At 39.6% G+C, this 22,657-nt stretch overlaps 2 protein-coding genes across 3 annotated transcripts; one reads left to right on the top strand and one right to left on the bottom strand.

Moving 5' to 3' along the window:
• Window positions 1-555: 555 nt before the first annotated feature.
• LOC105938225 (zinc-binding protein A33) lies at window positions 556-6,299 on the bottom strand. The gene is made up of 2 exons (XM_012879893.3): window positions 6,228-6,299; window positions 556-2,991 (listed from the first exon to the last, which is right to left on the bottom strand). The coding sequence occupies exon 2, from the start codon at window positions 2,972-2,974 to the stop codon at window positions 1,580-1,582; it is 1,395 nt and encodes a 464-aa protein (XP_012735347.2). The 5' UTR covers window positions 2,975-2,991; window positions 6,228-6,299; the 3' UTR covers window positions 556-1,579.
• Window positions 6,300-6,501: 202 nt separating this feature from the next.
• On the top strand, window positions 6,502-21,504 carry LOC105938239 (deoxyribonuclease-1). Of its 2 annotated transcripts, none has more exons than XM_021307254.2 (10): window positions 6,502-6,951; window positions 8,939-9,031; window positions 9,270-9,358; window positions 10,691-10,777; window positions 11,632-11,744; window positions 12,366-12,469; window positions 15,300-15,457; window positions 17,465-17,561; window positions 17,995-18,067; window positions 20,798-21,504. In XM_021307254.2, exons 2-10 carry the CDS (start codon window positions 8,951-8,953, stop codon window positions 20,914-20,916), a joined length of 921 nt encoding a protein of 306 aa, XP_021162929.2. In that variant the 5' UTR covers window positions 6,502-6,951; window positions 8,939-8,950; the 3' UTR covers window positions 20,917-21,504. The 2 variants fall into 2 exon arrangements, with proteins under 2 accessions (XP_021162929.2, XP_021162928.2); XM_021307253.2 differs by lacking the exon at window positions 6,502-6,951 and adding an exon at window positions 8,586-8,686.
• Window positions 21,505-22,657: the final 1,153 nt, after the last annotated feature.

The following is a 22,657-nucleotide window of genomic DNA, read 5'->3' as shown; positions in this document are numbered from 1 at the left end:
TAATTAAAAATGAGCATAAATCGTTTATAAATTCCAGAGTAAATGTGAGATATTTTAAGTCTTTTATTAAACTAATAAACATACCGTGATGCATTACTTCGGGTCTTGCAAGCTTGCAAAAGAGTGAATTTTAGAGCTGTGGTGTCCCCGTGTGGTCATTAACGTAATAGAAGTAAAACTCAGTTTAATTTATGAGAAATGACCAACATCCCATAACGGAGCCACGCTGAGTTATCCTTCTCCTTAGCAGCAAGTCCCCATTTTTTATAATAATTCATTAAGGCTATATAACATAATAAGTTTTGCTGAATCAAATCACCAGAAATGTATATACTATGTTAATTAGCAACAAACGTAACAAGAAATGTGGTTTATAATGTAGATATTGTTGAAAGAGAACCATAAGAAGTCCTGTTTGTAGTTTGCCACCAGCCATGCAAAGGTTCTCAAACTTTCCGTGACCAGGAACCCATTTAGATTCCTCATGCTGATAGTATTTTAAACAGCCTTTTGTACTGTTAAATACATTAGGAATTATGTATGTTTTTAAACATATATACATAAATACAGTCATTCTCAATGTAACTGTTGTCATACTTCCTAATTTTAGCTAACATGCATTTCATGGACCTCCATCCTGTGGTTCGCGGACCCGCTGGGGTCCGGGTACCCAAGTTTGAGGGCCACTGATCTAAGGGATGCAGGAAGAAGATTTTTGACTTTTTTGTGAGGCAAAATTTTAAACAGAAAAAAGACATACATTATATACACTGTAAAATATTTCTTAGCAATCCCACTGATTTAGCATAGCATAGCTGTTTTATTGTCAGTTCAATGGTCAGTGTGTTAAAATAAGGTAACATAGTAATAACACCAATTTCTTTATACTTTAAAGAATAAAATACTAAACTCAACTTTATATAAAAGTTAAAAAAACACACAAAAAACTAACATTTCTGACAACCTTTAAATAAGCTACATATGAAGAAAAATACAAGTCTATGGAAATTATTTCATATAGTCTTAAGTTAACATGTTTCAGCCAAAGTTTCAGCAACTAAACTCTATTAAGACAAAAGTTGTGACTTCAAGTGAATAACGAGCTGGAAGTCTGAAGAACTTTTATATAATTTTTTCCCACCTTTTATGCACAGATGCACCCATATGAAAATTTGAGACAGTATTGAGAACTGATGTTGCCTTTATGGCTGAAAAGTGATATTATATTATAGACATTTTACTACCATTTTGACAAAAAATTAACAAACCGCTGACATCGCTTCCCTGCGTCAGTCAAACATCCATCCCCTGAACCCAAAAACACACACAAGGGGTCGGAAAATGCAAATATCAGTTATTTTTAGAGACCGATATCAGCCGATACCGGTGTTGATACTTACTTATATTTGCTTGAAGAACTCACAATGAATGCGCTGATTTCCTGCCTGAGGAGACGTTAAATGTTTCAGAGCATCATATCAGGATGGCAGGTATTTCAAAAATTTAAAAAAATGAAATCCTTTATCAACATAGATATACTGCAAACCGCCAAAGAGAGAAAACAAAGGGGACGTCGTCATCAGGTCTTGTTGTCAGTTTTATCACCCATCGCTGGTCCACAGCTGCTGAGTTTCAGCTGTTGCCCCTTGTTGATGCTGAAGAAGGGAAACAGTTTCTCAGTAAAGCTGTGGGTGAAGGTGTGGATGTGGGCTCCGGTGTCGGCATCAGAGAACGACAGTTTTCCCTCCTCCCAGTCCAGGTGGACCCTGATCCTCCTCGGTGTGTTGATGGAGAGGACAGCATTTCGAGCCGGAGGGGAGATCGCTTCATAGCGACCATCAAACCCGATTGTCCACGATCCAGACCTGATGAACCCTTTCCTCTCCACAGACTCTGACGCCACACCCAGTTCCCAGCCTGAGCTGTCGCCAACCTCCACATCCCAGCTGTGAACCCCGCCGCCGAAGCCCTCAGAGCCCAGAACCACGTGAGAGCAGTGGAACCTCTCTGGGTTGTCTGGAAGCTTTTGTGCCGGTCCACGGGTCACGCTGGTCAGATCCTCAGACAGGATCAGTTCAGGATGAGCCGTGTTTGGATCCAGAATCACAGGACAGTAGCAGACGGCCTTCTGCATGTTGCTCCAGATGTTGAAGCTAAGGTTGCCCAGATGTTTCGCCACGCCTATCAGAGCTCCTGAGGACAGTTCTGGATCCGCCAGTAGGTGGCACTGTTCCATTCGCTTTAATGCATCTTTGTAGGCGTGCAGGAAGGAGGCATCTGCAGCTTTCAGCTCCTTCTCAGTGGCTCTGATTGTGTTGGAAATCTCTGTTATATTTCTGATTAGAGCTTCGGTTTTGTCCCTCGTCAGTTTACTTTTCTGCTTTTCCTCCTCCCTTAAAGCAGAGATCTGGGCCTCCTCCTCCTCTTGCAGAAGCTGATGGAGTTTCTTAAACTGATCCTTGATCCTCTTCTCTGTGTTTCTGTTTTGGATCTTAATCTCCTTGGCGGTTTGATCCCAGTTTCCTTTCGCTTGTTCAAAGAGTTTCAGCTTGCGCCGTAAAGGCCCGAGGGCCTCCTGGACCTTCTCTCTCTGTTCGGCCGCAGCTTCGTCGACGGGCCTGAAGCTGTGGCTGCTGTGTGCCTTCGAGTCTCGACAGATTACGCAGATGGACTGCTCGTGATCCAGGCAGAACAGTTTCAATTTCTCCTTGTGCAGACTGCAGATATCCAGCTCTGAAAAATTGGGGTTTTCCTTCTGCAAGAAAGCTTCACACAGGTTCTTCAAAGCTAGGCTAACAGGCGGGTCACTCAGTGGCAGTTCCTTACAAAGCGGACACTCTTTAACGTGTTTTTCCCTCCACCAGGCGTGAACGCAGGCCTTGCAGAAGCTGTGGCTGCACGACAGGACAACAGGATCTCTGAAGATATCCTGGCAGACAGGACAGGAAAGGTCCTTCTCAGAGCAGGAAGCCATTTTCTCTTTGAACGAAGCTGCAAGCAGAGAGTTAGACCAGCAAGCTAATTTACCTCGTTTCCTTCAGCCAATTAAATGATAAAATCTCTAATCGTCTCATGCAGGAAGCAGCGGAAAATGCAACCTTTCTTCTTTGTTCCTGATATAAGAGGTGGAGCTTTTAGGGGTCACTGGTTTCACTTTCAGTTTTCAGCATGTGTGCGATAAATACAGGCTGTCCTGCTGCAGAGACAAATTAACTCATTATGTCAACACGCCTTTCATGGGAGACTCACAAAGGTAAACATGGCAAGTTTAGGCATGCAGGTGGAAAGAATCTTGGAAGGAAAAAAAGAGGCGAGGTGGCAAACTTCTGACACTTTTTGCAAAGTTTAGTTTTTCATGAAATATAAGAAACATCTAAAGTGTTCAACAGGTAATAATCGCTGCTTTTGACCCCAAAACTGATTTGAAAGAATATGACTTCTAAATAAAATGCTTCACAATGTCTTTGAGGGATTTATTTGAGTTATGACATGCAAATGAGAAAAAAGTGTTTCTCCTTTATCAGATTTCTTCTATTTTTGCCTGTTTTTACCCACTGAAATGTTTCAGATAAAATACAAAAGACAATTAAAACGAAAAGTCACCCAAAACCAACCTGTCCCTATGTGAAAAATTAACAACTGGTTGTGCCAACAACTGCCATCAAATCCCTGATGATAAGTGTCATTTGTTGTTATTACAACTTTATGTGCTCTAGTAGCTACACTGCTATTAAAGCTATTGCTGCCAATTACTTTTGTCTTTTTCGCTCAGATAGAAAGTTCTCCTGGATCAGTTATTCTGGGCTTTTTCTGTATCTCTGCTCTGTCTTCTCTCACATAGAAAGTACTCCTGGGTCAATGTGAGCTTCTGTGCTTTCTGTGTCTCTGCTCTGTCTTCTCTAACATAGAAAATACTCCTGGGTCAATGTGAGCTTCTGTGCTTTCTGTGTCTCTGCTCTGTCTTCTCTAACATAGAAAGTACTCCTGGGTCAACGTGAGCTTCTGAGCTTTCTGTGTCTCTGCTCTGTCTTCTCTAAGCCCCAGTGGGTGGAGGCAGATGAGCGTTCACACTGAGCCTGGTTCTGGTTCTGCTGGAGGTTCTCCTCCCTGTTAAAGGGGAGTTTTCCTCTCCACTGTCGCTTCATGCATGCTCAGTATGAGGGATTGCTGCAAAGTCAAAGACACATGCCGGTATCTGTCCACTGTTCCTCCATGTTCACCCAGGAGGAATGAATGCTGCAAGTCAATGACTGGATGCAACCTGTTTGGTTTCCTTATAGAAAACTTTTAACCAATGTGATAATAAACTGAACCTGACCTAATTGTTTAACAGGAATGGATGTACTTGACTTGGATTCTGTCTGTATAATTCAACTGATTTAGCTTCTTTTATTGTAAATTTGCTCAAAACGACATGTGCTGTGAATTTGGGGTCCAAGTGATAAACCTTTCTGCAGCTTTAGTAGAATACATTTACACATTCATAAAGTCTTCCAGGGAACAAAGGCCTGACTGAAGTAGGATTGTCGTTACAACAGCCTGAGGTGTAGTACCTGAGCTCCTGGCTTTGTTCCTGGTTTTTAGGTTTAATTTCACCACAGGCTTGACTAGTTAGATAATATTGCCTGCTGCTCCAGTTTGGTAATGTTTGCATGAGGCAGGAGCACATCTGAGACAACTAATCGGTGGGTTTTTTTCTGGATAAAAGATCTCCTCCATTAATACAGCTGAGCTTTGTACAACCAATTTACGGATTATTATTCTTCCTCCAAGTTACAGAGAAGAATCACTGACATTTAAAAAAATCCTTTAAGTCTTTCTTTGACACTTTAAGCTCTGTTTTGGTTCTTTTTTTATTTTTCAGCTGCCAAAGAACATATTTGAGTTTAAATGCTATTTTTAATAAAACACTTCCATTTGTTCTTGAACGAAACCAAATTCATGTAAAGTGAAGGATTAAAACATTTAGTTTGCATCCAAATGATAGAAAGGTCTAAATAAAAAAAGGATTCTTTGTATTATTTTTGCATTTCTGTTGTATAAATTCTATGCAAATATAGCAGCAGAATTTAAAGCAAATAAAATGTGCATTTATTACCTTTGCATTTAAAATATTCCATGGTTCTTTATCACTTTAGGCCAAGGTTATGAAGAGCCACAGGTTGCAGACTCCTCTGTGAAACCATTTCTAATGACACATCCCAAAGGTAAGAGTCGTTTTGAGCATAATGGCCTCCTTTCAAAGGTTTTGTCCCACATGTTTTTTTCATCACCAAAACATGAATACATTTTAAAAAAATAACAAGTATTATAAACTTTGCACAAGGAAAATAAACTAATTTGGTATGATTTCTTCATTATAGGGACCACAACAGGTTGCAGGGCCAGTTCTACAGGGGCACTGCCTCTGGCTGGCCCTGGTTCACACCACCTATGCCTAAAAATTACTTTTGGAATCATAGTTTTTAGATAGTTTTAGCATTTTTCTATCTACTGCCTCAGATTTTTGTTCAGGGTCACTGAGGGGACAAGAGTCCATTCAAGCAGTACTAGGATGGACTCAAACAAGACTGATTTTCTCCTTATATTTAGTAAATACATTTGCAAGAGTAAAGCTGCATGGCAAAAAGCAGTTATATTATAGCATCTATTGCATCTATTGACCTTAACAGTGTCAGATGTGTATTCATGGCAGTTAGAAATAAAATCCTGGTTCCTAACATTCCTTTGCATAATTATTTATTCTCTGTAACCAGTGGGGACAGGAACGTATTGCAGGGGGTACAAGAATAGTCTTGCCTTTTTTTGTCCAGAGAATAAATTCTAAATGTGCAAACAGCACCCCCTGCTGTTTGGTCTGTACCTACGGTCAGTAGTATGATGAATACTATTAACAAACTCCTAAACCAGTACAAAACTCAATGTAACTGAATTTTGTCTATAATATTAATGGCTTGATATAATTTTTGTCATATGAGGTTAATAGCTAGTTAGTTAAAAGTTCACTGCAGGTACCAGTCAGGCTAAAACCCTTTTATGTTGTTAATATTAGGTAGGTAAAAAGGTGTGGCAATGTTGACACATTCTAGTTGTTAGAAACTATCTAAATGTTATATATTATCACATACACTGTGTGCTATAAAATGTTCCTTCTTCAAATGGGGGAGCAACAGAAAACATTTGAAAACCACTGCTTTAAACTAATGTGAGGCTAATTTAGCTCCTACCTTAAAGTCCATGAATTAACACTATCAGAGATTTTCTTTTTAGTGTTCACGCCTTTCATTTGGCTTATTGTCTAGTTATTCAGTCCTACATATGATCATATCTAAGCTCCAGAAATACTGCTCCGGGTTGAAGTTTTGGTTGAACAACCAAAGATTGTCCACAGAGACCCAGACAACAGTACCAGGTCCTGCTGGGTTAATCATTTGTTACAGCTCCACCTCTTGTCCAGCCTGCAGATTGCAGGTTTGAGATCATGTTGCATTTGGTCTTTCAGTTTGATTCTACTTTCTGATGGTGGTTGCGCTTCGTCTGCATTCTTTAAATGTCTTCAAGAAACGTCAGAGCATATCATATTTATGATGCTTTTCATTTCCAAAGCACAGACCCAGAGAGGAACTAACCTCTTCTCACACGCAGCTCGTGTCTTTATGCTGTCCACCAGTCTGAGAGACAAGCAGATCCAGCAGCAGGTTTCTAAGCAGGAAGGCATTAAGGGGCTGGGTTTTTGTTTTGCTACTTTTTTTCTTTGTCTATTTTGAACCTGTTCCACCGCTTGGCTTTCGACCAATCAAACAGCCGGTCTTCAGACTCTAAACATTTCTTTGGTAGTAATCCAGCACTTGCTTAAGAGTGAAGTCTCCACATCTACAGCAGAAGTCCTCATTTTGTTGGATTTTAACTTTAACTCTTTTTGGAGTGGAGCAGCAGCAGATTTAACTGCAGGTGAGGAACAATTTTTACGTGTTTTCTTCCTTTCAGCTCTGAATGCCTGAGACGTTCTCCATCGTCTCTTTATAGTAACCAGGGTCACAGGTATTGCCTTATTGTGTAGGAACACATGTTTTTTAAAGGAGCATTAAACAAGAGATTTACTGCAAAATAAACCAAAATCATACACATTTGTCACCCGCATAGAACTAACATTCTGTATAAAAAGTTGTTCCTATTTGTTTTTGTCAAGTTTTCCCCCCTCCAAATTTAGAGGTGCAGTGAAGAACTACCTGGGTCTAGAGTGTAGCCTGTATTTACTTCCTGGTTCCTATAGCCAATCATGAGAGTTCCCAGAGTTCCCTACACAGAGCATTTGTCTTTTATCTTGGCAAAATAGCAGCAGCCTGCAAACATGGAAGCCATAAAGAGAAGCAGACCAAAAATAGAACAGAAAACATCATGTAAGCAAATATTCAGTGGGGTTTCACAGTTCAATTCAGTTTTATATAGCACAACACATGTCATCTCAAGGCTCTTTACAAAGTCAATTCAGTCAAATAATCCAGACACTTCAGTCAGAAAGTTTCCTCTCTAAGGAAACCCAGCAGGTTGCATCAAGTCTCTCCAAGCAGCATTCACTCCTCCTGAAAGAGCGTAGAGCCACAGTGGACAGTCGTCTGCATTGTTGATGGCTTTGCAGCAATCCCTCATACTACATGCATGTAAGGTAAGGGACATTTATTAGTATAGCACATTTTAGTACAAGGACAATGCAAATGCTTTACATTACTAAAACATAGGAAAATAAAATATTGAATAAATGTAAAAAAAAAAAACAAAACAAAAAAAAACAGTTGGACTACAAACTTAAACTGATGATGTTTCAATTAACAGTTTAACTAGAACAGTCAAAGGCAATCCTTAACAAAATCGTTTTTTAACAATGATTTTTTTTTTTTAAACTAGGGGTTTCAGCACGTTTACCATCTTTTGGAAGTTTGTTTCTATAATACCAAGGACTGAGACCTTGGACCTTGATCTGCATAGTTATGGAAACTGATCTTGTTTTTTGATATAATCTGAGCTAAGGGAAGCATGTAGATATTGAATAGGAAAGGGCCTAAGAGGAAACCTTGTGGGACCCCACATGTAATTTCTGTAATCTCCGATTTAAAGTTACCTACTAATACATAAAAGTTCCTGTTCAAGTAAGATTTAACCCAGTAAAGTTCTGTGCCAGAAAGAACACCCCCGTTTTCCCAATGTTTTAATAAAATGGAGAGATCCCAAAAATATGGGATTTAAATGTATTGGTCAAAAATAACACCAATATTTTTTACTTTATTACCAGACGACAATGTACTGCCATCCAGATTGCGTGATTGATTAAGAATTTTAGTTTTGAAAGAGCGAGAGAGGCTATCTGCCTTTGGTTTGTGTGTTTTTGGGTGGCTGGCTGCTTGGTCTCTCCACAATCAGCTTCACCTGCTGTTGTCAATTAACACCAAGTCGTTTCACCTGAGACTCCACCTATTTTTACCTGCCTCACACAGCCAGTCTCCACCAGATCATCTCACTGCCTGTATGTTGTGTTCCTGTGTGGATCAAGTGCTTGCTATGCCCTCTCTGGGAACCCATTGGCTGCATGTTCTGGTCAGGACCTGGACTGACTTTGGTTTCTGGATTCCTGCCTAAGCCCTTAGTACTATTGCTTTGGTCATCAGCCAGTCTCAGTCATCAACTTCTGATCAGTTTGTTTCAGTCAGCCATTACCAGCCTGTTCAGCCATCACCTGTTCGGTCTGTCATCGCCTGCCTGTTTTACCTGTCACCGTCTCTTACCTAACAATAAATGTTTTACAACGTAACACCGTGTTCATTATTAGTTAGATCTGCTGCAAAAGAAAAATACCACTACCAATACACAACATATCCGGAGGATGTTCAGACACAACACGCTCTTTAAAACTCTAAAAATGTTTTCTGCTTTTTCTTTTCAGCTTTCAGCCACCATGAGAATCGCTGCGTTTAACGTTAGGAAGTTTGGACAGAAGAAAGTGTCGGACCCTGAGGTTTTGAAGACCCTTGTTAAGGTGAAAACCTTTAACTCATCGTGCCTGCTAGTTTGGTTTCTGCTCTGTATAAAATTGGCATAAAGAAAATATTTGTTTACTTTAACTGCTGCTCGGAAATAAAGTCATTTGATTTACAGTAAAAAGTAACTATGAATTTAATGACTAATTTCAGGTGTATTAAGATGTAAATCCAAATCTATGACCTGATGTAGCAAACAGATGTGATTTTTATTTATTTTTTTTCTGTCACTTTCAGATTATTTCTCGTTATGACATCATTGTGATCCTGGAGGTCGTGGACGTTACCGGGAAATCAGTGGAGACTCTAATGAAAGCTCTCAATAGGTTAGTAAAGGCAAAGTTTTCTGTCTTTGTTTTGTATTTTGAACATTTCTTTAATGTTACTTTCTTCAATTTATTTTTGAGGTTTTGGGTTTCGTTATGCTCCCATTTCTCCCTGTCCTCTAGTTTCACTTTCAGTTCATTTGTGGATTAGGTTTGTTGTTTGTTCTGTGCATATTTGCTTCCATGTATTTCCCTTCAGTTCCTGTTTATTGCAGTCCTCTGCTCATCTCCATTGGTCTTTGCTCTTCCTCTTATTCCCTGTTAAACTCCACCGGTCTGTCTCATTTTTACCCACACATTCCTCAGTATTCAAACTCCCTGGTTTTCATTCCGTTTTGTAAGTTTCTTCTGTTATTTTCATGCTTCACGTTGTTTTATTACCCAGATCATTTTTTTCTTTTTCTAGTTCTGTTCTTGGTGTGTGGGTGGGTGTTTGTTTAGTGCGTATCATCACTTGTGGTTTGTCTGTTATTTGGGTCCCTCCTCAACCACATAGATGACCATTTTCAAATGATAACCAACTGACAGCTGATCTCTCATTCACTTAATTTTTTCTAAAACATTCTCCTTCAAGGGTTGACACATGCAACAGGCAATATGTCACAACTCCAATGATTTCAAAAACTTGATAATCACACAGGTTCCACATATGTCATACAGACTCAAATATGAAAACAGGCCAACACAAACATTTAGCAAAACTTCCCTTAGCAGGATGTTTTTGGACCACATCAACAAGCTTCTTGCACAATTGTGGTTGGATATTTCATATCAGTAGTATTTTATTTACATTTAATTGGTTTCCCTGGCTGGTTTTCTCTGCCCTGCCCTGCAACGGACTGGCGACCTGTCCAGGTTGTACCCCGCCTCTCTCCCATTGACAGCAGGATGAATGAATGGATGGATGGTTTCCTGCCAGTTGCACAAGTGGTAGCAAGAAGGTCACATGGTCTTCCTGCATGGAGATTAGGAAAGTGATTAAGGTGGAAATTTCTTTGTTCTTTCCAGTTACTACTTCCCACGGTTCAAAAACATGATGTGTGTTACCTTGCCCTGCCTCTCTAAATTCTCCTTAGGTATGCATGCATGCATGCATGCATGGTTGTTTCTGTTTCTCTTTTCTTTTTTTTTTTTTTTTTCTTTTTTTGTTCTGTCGACCTGTCTGACATGTACCCCGCCTTGGTGGTTGGTGGTAAACCCAAACCAAAATGTATATATATATATATGTAAGGCCAAACCTCAAACTTCTTGTGAATCAGCTTTATATACTGCTCTTCTGTAAAATAAATACATTTTTATAATGGCAACAGATTTCTGCGTGTTTCTGCTCAGACCCAACAGAAAGCATCACTACACTCTTAAAATCAGCAAACGTCTGGGCCGAACACGCTACAAGGAACAATTCATGTTTCTGTACAGGTGAGAGTTCCTTCATTCATTCAGATGACAGTCCAGTTTACAAACTGCCTGTAGGGTGAGTTAAACTAACTCTAAGAGATGGGGATATTGGGTTTGATACAGAATTAGGTTAACGCTGAGGCTGAATTCAGATGAAAAAAATATTTTCTATTCAGTTTTGTAGTTATCCCTTGGCTGTTAACTTAGAAATTGGGTAGTGGAAGATTTATTTGTAATTGCATTTAACCTATCATCCTTAGGGAGCAGGGGGGAGCTCACCATGCCCAGGGAGTTGGTTCCATAGGAGAGGAGCCTGATAGCTAAAGGATCTGCCTCCCATTCTACTTTTAGAGACTCTAGGAACCACCAGCAGACCTGCAGTCTGAGAGCGAAGTGCTCTGTTAGGAACATACGGGGTAATCAGAGCTCTGATATATGATGGAGCTTGATTATTAAGGGCTTTATATGTGAGGAGAATTTAGAATTCTTAATTTAACGAGAAGCCACTCTGTCATACTGTGGGAGCCGCTTCCCTTACCCCGGGGTTCTACTGAACGCCGAAGCGTTGCGGGAGTGCCACGCTTTTTGCCAGGCGCCCTTTCCACCGGGAGGTTGGACTCGAATCATGTGAGGATTGCATCATGTGCTGTGGCAAATTAGGTGAAACCGCTCTGACTAGAGTTGCAGCGACCAGCCGCAAAGGTGCCGTGACGTTTCTGCGTTCAGTGAATTCCTGAGGTTAGGAAGCAGTCCAATAGGGAAGCAGTCTGTGGGGGTCAGACACAGAACCTCCAGGGCAACAGTTTATTGCTCCAACCACTAGGCCACCACTCCAAACAGCTTTAAAAATAAAGTTATATTGTTTATGCATGCAGGGATGACTTTGTTGACCTGCTTGACTCATACCAGTTTGATGACGAGAAGACTAAAGGCCAGGATGTCATTGACAGGGATCCATATATCCTTCGATTCAACTGCCAGAATACAGGTGAGCAATAACTTGGGGATAACTGTACTTTGATGTATAGGCCTACTTATTTCCATGTTTGGTCTGGCTCAGTAATTAGGATCATTACCTGCACCTGTGTACCTCCTCCTTGAGTCAACGCGCAGCACCTGTACTCTCCTGCCACAGTGCAATCAGTCTCACTCAGTTCACCTGTTCCTTTGCCTTTTATTTACTGAGCTACCACAGCTACCTACTGTTGCCAGATTATTCAAAGACATTAACGGAGTACATGTCCAGCATTTCATGCCATCCTTGCCAATGTTCCAGTTTCTGGATTCCTTGTCTCACCTTGCCTCTGTTGGACACCTCAGGGGCCTTCTATGGAAAATGACCGAGACATTTTCATAATCACAAACCTTGCCCAGCCATTTGAATATGTCAGCCTTGCGGACCTGTCTCAGTACTGTCTTCATGTCTGCATCAAGGCTTGATTTATTGTTTTAACAAACCTTTTAAAACTCACCATCATGTTTGGCTGGATATCGAGTGCTCTGATCATTTCGCACATTACACTTGTAAAATAAATAAACAACCCTGAAAATAATGTAGTCTTGAATCTAAAACTTTATTTCTGTCTGATTCTCCTTATTGTTCTGAAAGATCTGGTGATGATCCCAGTTCACACCAAACCAGAGGACGCAAAGAAGGAACTGGATGAACTCTATGACGTCTTTGTTGAGGTCACGAAGAAGTGGAAGACGAACGTAAGGACTCGACACAGACAAAAACTTTGCTCTTCCTTAAAACGTAAAAGAGCTAAAACATCTAATCAGAGGATAGTCATATATCAGTGATTTATTAGCTCAGCCTCATTATCAAAATCAATTATCGAATATCTCCAGCCGACCTTAGCAGGCCTGCACAGATTAATCTGTTAGAGGGTAATGGCAGATGTTCTCCATATATATAGATATATGATGGAGTTTGATTATTAAGGGCTTTATACGTTAGAAGAAGAATTTTAAATTCTATTCTTGATTTAACAGAAAGCCAATGAAGGGAAGCTAAAATTGGAGAAATATGATCCCTCTTGTTGATTTTCATCAGAACTCTTGCTGCAGCATTTTGGATCAGCTGAAGACTTCGAATTCCATTTTGTGGACTTCCTGATAGTAAAGAATTACAATAGTCCAGACTTTAAGTAACAAATGTATGGACTAGTTTTTCAGCATCACTCCTGGACAGAATGTTTCTAATTTTGGCATATTTCCAGAGGTGAAAAAAGGTAACCCTGGAAAACTGTATGATATGTAATTTAAATGACAAGTCCTGGTCAAAAAGAACACAAAGGGTTTTGACTTAATTACAAGAGGCCAAATTAATGCCATCCAGATTAAGTGATTGATTAAAAGTTTATTTTTGAAGGATTCTCGTCCAAAGACGACTTCTTTCTTGTATGAATTTAAAAGCAAAAAATGTAGTCATCCAGGGTTTCATGTCAAGACATGCCTGTAGTCGAAGTAACTGACATCAGCATAACAGTGGAAATTAATCCCATGCTGTCTGATAATTTTACCAATCAAAAGCATATATAAATAGATAGATAGATAGAACTGGCCCAAGGATTGAACCCTGTGGAACTCCACAAGTGACCCTAGAGTTTCAAGATGTATTAACACGGACTTGATTGTCACATGACCTGGTTACAAGCCAATGTAAATGAATATGCCAAATAAAATCTAAGACTGAAATGTATTGCGGAGCCAAGTTGTGACAATACCATATTTCCCTCTGTGAACCAATGTGGTTATTAAATGTTTTTCAGTGAGACTGGATAGAATTTGAATACCTGCTCCATGGAGTTAGGCAATAGGCAGAAGGAGAGAAAGGGAAATTAACTGACAGGGGCAGAGGGAGAACTAAATCTAACAGGAAAAGATGAAGAATGGCCAGAAATGAGAGATTAACCTTACTAAACAAAGGACAGGCAGGCAGAAAATAAAGATCTAACATAAAACTACTAAAATCATAATGAACTGAATCCAACAGACAAGAATAAACTACTAAAATAATAGAGTTAAATGGAGCAGTTGATCTTTGTTTCATGGTGAAAAGGCGACCACAGAGAAAAAGCCAAATCATGAACCTCTTTTATTAGAAGAATTTTATTAAATGTGCAAATCAGAGGTAAAAGGTCAGATGTTGTCTACATGAAAATAACTTCTTATGACTTGTTATGAAGTCAACAACCGTTGAAATCCCTCTGAGGCTGTGCTTTCAGATCAACATTCAGAGCATGGAAGGAGCTGAGGAGGCCCCCTATAATAAATAAAAATAAAACTTGCATATTAATCTTGTCTGGAACAGCAGATCAGAGAACCCATTATTGAAGCCAGACATGGAGTTGCACTTTAAAAGTTTATATAAAAAAAAAAAAGTTAAACTCTCTAGGTGGAGCAGGCTCCTGATAGTATTAGATGGCAGGCAGGAGAAGGCAGACAAGAACAAAGGCGCTGGGCAGGAATGGTGTCCTGTCCACTGTGGCTCTACGCTCTTTCAGGAGGAGTGAATGCTGCTTGGAGAGACTTGATGCAACCTGCTGGGTTTCCTTAGAGAGGAAACTTTCTCACCAACCTGGAGGATCTGATCAAATCCGTATAATCTGATTGACTGTCTAATTTGACTTTGGAAAGTGCTTTGAGATTACATGTATCATGAATTGGTGCTATATAAATAAAATTGAATTTAATTATCAGAGAGCTGTCCAAATTCATGTACAGAAGTAAGTAGGCTGAGGTATCCAGCGAGGGCAAAGCAAGCAGGGAATCCAAAAACAGAAACTGCTCAAAAACACGTGACGCAAACACTAATGCTGAATGGCTATTCACACGAGGCTTTCAGACGATTTGGCAGAGAATCTCTGTGGGAGGCAGGTATAAATAAAGTCCCAGGTGACACAGATGCTGGATAATGAGCACAACACAGGTGGATTGAATAAGATAAATTGACTGGGGCTATGGTAGAGGGTGACATACTGAAATAAACATGAATGGAGCTGATTAGAAATGTAAGGACATAATCTGATTGAGGACACAAACACAAGGCCCCAAGTAAAAGGAACTAACTGGAAGGCATAAAGTAAAGGAACACAGTAACAAGGGGTGGAACCAGGACACGGTATGAAAGACATGTAAGTTCTTTAATACTTTTAATAGTTTTGAATACCGGTATTAAGGACACGGTATTCAAAGGCTCTGTTGGCCATCAAAACGATGGCCGACAGAGCCTTTGAAGCCACAGCTCCCCGTCTATGAAAGGCTCTCCTGGACCATCTCAGAGCCCTGCAACTTACATTTTCAGAAAGACATACTCTGCCTAGTTATTGTTTTTATGTTTAATTTTATGTTATCCGTTTGCCATTGTCGCACTTTACGTTTGACCTCAAAACTCAAATAAAATGATTTTTTATTATTATTATTATTATTATTATTATTATTATTATTATTATTATTATTACATGTCATGTTTAAAACCCCAATTGCAAAGTCTAGAAACTGGTGAGATTTGTGAAGATGATCTGTCTCTTTGCTACAGAATGTGATGATCCTGGGCGATTTCAATGCGGGCGGCTCGTACGTTTCCAAGAAGGCCATGGAGACCATCAAAATCCGCAGCAACAAGAACTTCCACTGGCTGATTGGAGATGACGTGGACACCACTGCAAGCAATGAAAACACCTACACATATGACCGGTAGATATTAACCATCCAGCTTCTCAAAAATAAACCATAAAATAATCAATAGTTGATAAAGCTTCATCATTTAAAAGCAATGATTGTAAATAATGATGCAAATTATGTGGTTTTGTCTTTTTGGTTGAACTATCTTTGTTCTGAGAAAGTGTGAGGGTATCTTGAGACCTTGTGCTGTTTGCTGTGTTATATCTAATCAAGTATGTGAACATTTACAAAGTAATGACCTATCTGAAGAGTTTCAGTCAGGCTTCAGAGCTCATCATAGCACTGAAACAGCTCTGGTGAAGGTCACTAATGATATTCTCATGGCCTTAGATAATGGACTTGTGTCTGTACTTGTCCTGTTAGATCTCAGTGCTGCATTCAATAGTTGATCACAATATTCTCCTAGAAAGACCTGAGCATACTGTAGGGATTAAGGGGAAAGCATTAGGCTGGTTTAAATCTTAACTGTCTGACAGATTCCAGTTTGTTCATGTTAATAATAAATCTTCAAACTCTAGGGTCACCTGTGGAGTACCACAGGGTTCAGTCCTTGGACCAATTCTCTTTACTATAAATATGCTTCCGATCGGCAAAATTATCAGACATCATGGGATTAATTTCCACTGTTATGCTGATGATACTCAGCTATATTTATCCATAAATCCTGATGAATCCAATCAATTACTTCTACTGTAGTCATGTCTTGATGACATCAAAAGCTGGATGACTTTAAATTTCCTGCATTTAAATTCTGACAAAACAGAAGTTGTAATCTTTGGACCAGAGTCCTCAAAAAAATAAACTTCTTATTCAATCACTTAATCTGGATGGCATTCAATTGGCCTCTGGTAATAAAATTAAAAAAAATGTTTAAAATCCCATATTAAACAGGTTTCCAGGGTTTCCTTTTTTCACCTCCAGAATATCGCCAAAATTAGAAATATTTTCTCCAGGAGTGATGCTGAAAAACTAGTCCATGCATTTGTTACTTCAAGGCTGGACTATTGTAATTCTTTACTATCAGGAAGTCCACAAAATGCAGTTCAAAGCCTTCAGCTGATCCAGAATGCTGCAGCAAGAGTTCTGATGAAAATTAACGAGGGATCATATTTCTCAAATTTTAGCTTCCCTTCATTGGCTTTTTGACCAATCTGTCTGGATGATTTAATTGAATTTGACTTTGTAAAGTCCCTTTAAATAACATGTGTTGTGAATTGGTGCTATAATGTATAAATAAAATTGAATTGAAAAAATCTTATGACCTCATCTTATGTCCTCAAAAAGCATCTAAAGACAATTACAAGGTCGGCTTTTTATCACCTGAGGAACATTTCCAGGATTAAAAGACTAATGTCTCAGCAGGATCTGGAAAAACTAATCCATGCGTTTATTTTTAGTAGAATTGATTACTGCAACGGTGTTTTCACAGGTCTGCCTAAAAAGTGGATCAGACAGCTGCAGCTGATCCAGAACGCTGCTGCCCGAGTTCTCACTAAGACTAAGAAAGTAGAGCACATAACCCCAGTTCTAAAGTCCTTACACTGGCTCCCTGTATCTCAGAGAATAGACTTTAAAATACTTCTGTTAGTCTATAAATCCCTAAATGGCTTAGCACCTAAATACATCACAGACTTGTTATCAGTGTATCAACCCTCCAGACCACTCAGGTCTTCTGGCTCCAGCCTTCTCTGCATACCTAGAAAACGAACCAAACACAGAGAAGCAGCATTTAGTTCCTATGCTCCACTTATCTGGAACAAACTTCCAGAAAACTGTAAAAGTGCAGAAAGCCTGAGTTCCTTTAAATCGAGATTAAAAACACATTTGTTTAAAATTGCCTTTGAATGTTCAAGTTAAAATGTTTTACTGTTTTCAAATGTTCTTTTTTGTTTCTACACTATCGCTACTTGCTTTATTTTCCTATATTTTAATCATGTAAAGCACTTTGCATTGTCTCTGTACTGAATTGTGCTATATAAATAAATTTGCCTTGCCTTTGCCTTGCCTTGCCTCATTCAGGATTGTTGTCTACGGGGACGACATGCTTCAGGCTGTTGTTCCAAAATCTGCTAAAACCTTCAACTTCCAGGACGCCTACAATCTCTCTGATGAGGAGGTCTGTTATCTATGCAAAAAACATGTAAACAGCTGTAATTATAGATATTTTATTAATGGTCTTGGAGTGAAAATTGTCGCTCCAGCCATTATCCATTGCATATCTGTGCATGGTTAAGTGTGGGTGGAGGGGTGTCTATCTTCAGCAGTCACTGACCAGGAGGCAGAGTACACCCTGGCCAGGTCAGACGTCCATCACAGCGCAACACACAGGGCAAACAACCATGGACATACTCTCACACCAAAGGGCAATTTAGAGACACCAATTAACCTAATGATGAACAAGAGAACATGCTAATTCTTTGTGGCCGTTAGAATGTCCCCCCTTTTCCCCCTGATATTTGTGTTTATCTAGAATTTATCTAAATTGCACCAGCCCCAAATATAATGTATATGTAAATTGTAATGAAGTTTTTATTTCTTAATTGTTTCAGGCTTTGAAAGTGAGCGACCATTATCCAGTGGAGGTGGAGCTGAAGGTTGAAGGAAAAGATGCTGCTGGTGGTGGTAAGCTGTCATAATAATTATTATAAAGGTGTATTTGTATTCTGTGAAAAGATTAACTTACTTTACCTTTGACAGATGTAGGAAAGCTTGTAAAGAAATTGGTATTGACTGAGTGCTTAATGCGTAACAGAGTAATCAGATATTTAAACTTTTGTCACAATGATGGTATTTAGTTGGTATACTTTGCATCTCCTTGTAAATAGAAGTCTAAAAATGTATCCTTTTTCATTATTTTTAAATAAATAAATTCTTTTTGTGTTAAATGTATCATGTATATATATGAAAAAGTGAATGATAGAAAAAGTTTTACAGACAAAGGCTATAAGCTTACCAATTAAGAGCTGACCTGCTGATGATGAGTTTGTTTTTAATAGAGCATCAGGCTGTTTTGAATAACAAAAATCTAATAAAAACTTAAAAATAAAATATGCAGCAAATTTCCTTGAAAGACAGGTTTTAATCGTGACAGAAAAAAATAAAAGCATTACAAGATTATCGCTATTCCTGCATCCAGGATTTGGATATTAATTTTAGTTTTAGGGTTGAACACGATGCATGAAAACCATAAAAATAGAAATCACTCAAAGGTTTAATGTGTTTACGGACTGAAAACTGGCATATAAGATACCACCTTTTTATAATAGTAACAGAAATAGAAAGAGGAGGATGTAAAGTATCACATGGTCTTTGGTAATTTTACATCACCATTGCTCGGTTGAAACATTGTTCAAAACATTCACAATTGGACAAAGAAAACTTGATCTTCACGATGATGTGCTGCCCTGTGTTCATCAGTCACATAACAGCCCAATACAACAGAGTTTGTGATTGTAGCCTGATCAAGTGAGAAAAAGGTTCAATGGATCTAAATACTGTTACAAGGGCCTGTATTGTAACCAAGTTTCCAAACAGGTCTCTATGAGACACATTTTATGAATAAACTAGCTATAATTCTATACTACCCCTAATTAGGTTAGATGGAACAACAAAATAGAACTTTTTTATACATAAAATATAAATATATGGTCTTTGGGAGTAAGAAAAACCCAAAAGCTAAAAGTTATATGGGACCAAAACCCTTGTAGTGTCTGAAAGAGAAAAAAAAAAATCCCCATACTTTGGCTTTTACAGCGGTATTACGAGCTCGAGAGGAACCTGGATGTAGAGTTAGCCAAACAGACGATCACAGATCAGAATCAGATATACTTTAATAATCCCAGAGGGAAATTGCTGTTTCAGTACCATCACCATTACATAAACATCACAAACATTTCAGGGGGGAGACGGTTCACTGAGGCCATGCTGCCAAGAACACTACTGTGTCCACAAGGCGCTGCCCTTGATCTGTTGAAGGAAGATTACAACAACATGGGGGAAGGGGAGGGAGAAAAAAGTGACAGATGCTTGACAGTTTATGCTCTCAACAATAAAGAGTCAAACAACCAACAAAAAAAACAAAAAACTCATTGCACGAGAAGCACAAATAACACAAGACACATTTAGCAGAAGGTAAACATTTGAGACCCGTCGCGTGTACGTAAGTTCATCAGTTTTTATGAGCATCAGTTATGTGTGACTGTTTGGGTGAAAGTGTTTATATCTCCCTGAACACTCTCCAGAGGCCAATGTCCTTGATGTTATCAGCCAGCCAACAGTTCAGAAAGCATCCACAGATGTCAGCGGGGGAGGAGGGAGCGGGGAGAGTTCTTAGCATTCTCCGCCATAACAATCCAGGAGTAGAGATAGGGAGGGCATAATCCAAATATGTTATTTGTCATGAGGGCAAGCTGCACCGCCTTTCCTGTCAGCTTTAAGTCTTTTGCTGGCCCCAAATGGTAAATCCAATTTTCCAAATTATTGGGCTTTTCCACGCTTCACTTCCAGATTTTATCCCATAACCCCTTTGAGTTCAACCACCAAAGCCAGTCTGCGTTCCAGCACAGCCAGCTTTCGGCTCTGCTCCTTCACCTTCGAGGTTTGTCCATTCACAGCCTTAGTGAGCGCGTCATTTGCAGCCGGCAGCCTGATCAAGGCCAAATGGCTCCCGACATCCGCTGTATTTGCTGATACTTCAAAAATCCACAAAAACCAATAGGTAGAAATCCAAGTATCCTTAATCAAAATGTAAAAGTTTCAAACGTCCAGGAATGACAAATTCGAAAGACACACCGTTTTCCATCCAAGAATTTATGGTGTATCTCACAAAATGAGTCAAATCAGGACCGGACGGGTCCCCCTTTCGTTGCCTACCCGTCGAAAAACATTTATCAATAGTATTGAGAGACCAGCTTACCAGATCCATGTTTTTCAGAGTTCGGTTGATATGAAGATGAAGAAAGTGCTCAGAAAGACAAGACATAGCAGCAGAAGCAGGAGAGGGGGTGAAAACTGCAGAGGAGAGAAAGACACGACCGACCTCGGAGAGAGACAGAACAGAAAGCCTCTTCATTAGCTATGATTAAATGGACAAAAGTAATTGCAATAAAGAGCCGATCGGAATAAAAATGCATCATGTAAACAAGCCAATCAGAATATTGTGATGGGATTAAGTTCAATCAGAATGAAATGTGGACTTTTGCCGCATGTCTTCCCCCCCCCCTCTCTGAACCCTGTTTCCTGTCTGTCAACTTTCAAATAACGGCCGCTAGTGTCACAAACAAATCTGCTTCACTTGCACATGTTGATCTTGCTGATTAGGTAATATGTTTACTTTCTCCTTTGTTCTGACAGGTGTTATAGCGGGAAACAAGAATTCTGCTTCGGGAAGGAGAGAAACTCAACCTGAAGATCGAGATCCTTCAGATGATGGTCACAGAAATGCCATATTTCGGTGTTGTTGTTTGTCCTGAAGATGTTAGATCCATTGGAAAAACAAGCAAAGTAACTATGAACTACTATCATACTGGTTACCTACCTCTTACAGTCTGTGCTACTAGTTACCACTTGAACAAGGTTCAATGGACTACCAAATAATGTGGTCCTGGGGCCTTGTGTATAAAGCTTGTCTAAGCATTAGAAAAATTTGCTGTGCAATGTTTATGCACAACTCACGCTGCATGAAAAATTAATGTGTGAAAGTGTTTAGAAATTGATGCAAATCTTTTACCTGCCATGAAAATGTGAGGCTGCAATGCAGAGTTTTTCAATCGACAATAACAAACCATAAAGTCAAGGCAAGTTTATTTGCTTAGCACATTTCAGTAGCAAGACAATTCAAAGTGCTGTGCAAAACCCATCCTGAATAACTGGCTCAGAGATTATCTACTTCGCTGCATTTTTTCTCTTGGAGACAGCCACCTATGGAGCTAGTCTGCCATCACCCTTTCTCATATTGAAAGTACTCTCGGACCGGTGCTTCTGTGCTTTCTGTGTCTCTTCTCTAAGCCCCAGTGGGTGGAGGCAGATGAGCGTTCACACTGAGCCTGGTTCTGGTTCTGCTGGAGGTTCTCCTCCCTGTTAAAGGGGAGTTTTCCTTTCCACTGTCGCTTCATTCATGCTCAGTATGAGGGATTGCTGCAAAGCCATCAACAATGCAGACGACTGTCCACTGTGGCTCTACGCTCTTTCAGGAGGAGTGAATGCTGCTTGGAGAGACTTGATGCAACCTGCTGGGTTTCCTTAGAGAGGAAACTTTCTGACCAACCTGGAGAATTTGATTGAACTGACTTTGTAAAGAGCCTTGAGATGAAATGTGATGTGAACACTATTTAAATTGAAATAAATTGAGTTGAAATCAGTCAGAATCTGTTTGTTTTTTTGTTTTCTTTTACATAGCCCGTCTAGCAGAAACCCTCAGAATTGATGGCTGAGTGTCACAGAGAAGCCCAACAGATTTACTTTCAGAAGTGGAGCACTGTAAAAATAAAACTACATGTAAAAAAATGTATTAGTTTGTTTTGGGATTTATTCAAATGTGATTGACATGGAGGACACAGAGGTGAAGGACGCCCAGAGCACAGGAGCCACAAGAACAACTGTACCCCATCCTCACCTCTCTCCCCACCAGAGGAGAGCTCCTAGCCACATCACAGAAGCATCCTGGGAGTTGCAATCACGAGACCACAGGCCCAATCCGCAACCAGCTACTCAAAAGCAAATTAACCAGTACACACTCAAGCACTGGGAACCACCAACGCACCAATGGGTAAGTGTGATGAGGAATTTCAATTCAATTTGTTCCGGCTTCATTTTATATCGTCCATTGGAAAATCAATGCATATGATCCAGATTTGCACATCAACTTTACCCTACCACAATGCAGCGGTGGCAGGTTTCAAGCAGCTCACCATTCAATGGACAGATAATTATAGCAACAGGTGATGGAACAGCACTCAAAATCAAAGGAAGCACAAAAAACCTGATCGACGAGTAGATGATTCAAGGATAGTGTTGGAAGAATGTCCGCCAGGTTACGGGTTGTAATCGAGTTACAAAAAGCTAGAATAGTCTATTGTGAAGTCAGCGACAAAGCAGTAAGATAAGATAAGCTTTATTGATCTCACATTGGAGAAATTCACATTTCTCCAATGTGAGAAACAGTGGTTCAATATTCAAGCGGTTTGTTCCCAACAAATGATCAGACACTATAGC

The sequence above is a fragment of the Fundulus heteroclitus genome, chromosome 20, assembly GCF_011125445.2.
Source record: "Fundulus heteroclitus isolate FHET01 chromosome 20, MU-UCD_Fhet_4.1, whole genome shotgun sequence".
Taxonomy (NCBI): Eukaryota; Metazoa; Chordata; class Actinopteri; order Cyprinodontiformes; family Fundulidae; genus Fundulus; species Fundulus heteroclitus.
Note: the sequence above shows the minus strand (reverse complement) of the source record. Positions and strands in the feature narration are given on the sequence as shown.

What these genes read in the sequence shown, in the direction of transcription:
- LOC105938225 (XM_012879893.3), bottom strand. Translation starts at nt 2,974, where the DNA reads ATGGCTTCCTGCTCTGAGAAGGACCTTTCCTGTCCTGTCTGCCAGGAT.
- LOC105938239 (XM_021307254.2), top strand. Translation starts at nt 8,951, where the DNA reads ATGAGAATCGCTGCGTTTAACGTTAGGAAGTTTGGACAGAAGAAAGTG. An exon ending in TTTTGAAGACCCTTGTTAAG is followed by an intron (nt 9,032 to 9,269) that starts GTGAAAACCTTT and finishes TGTCACTTTCAG; the next exon opens with ATTATTTCTCGTTATGACAT. An exon ending in ATTCAACTGCCAGAATACAG is followed by an intron (nt 11,745 to 12,365) that starts GTGAGCAATAAC and finishes TTGTTCTGAAAG; the next exon opens with ATCTGGTGATGATCCCAGTT.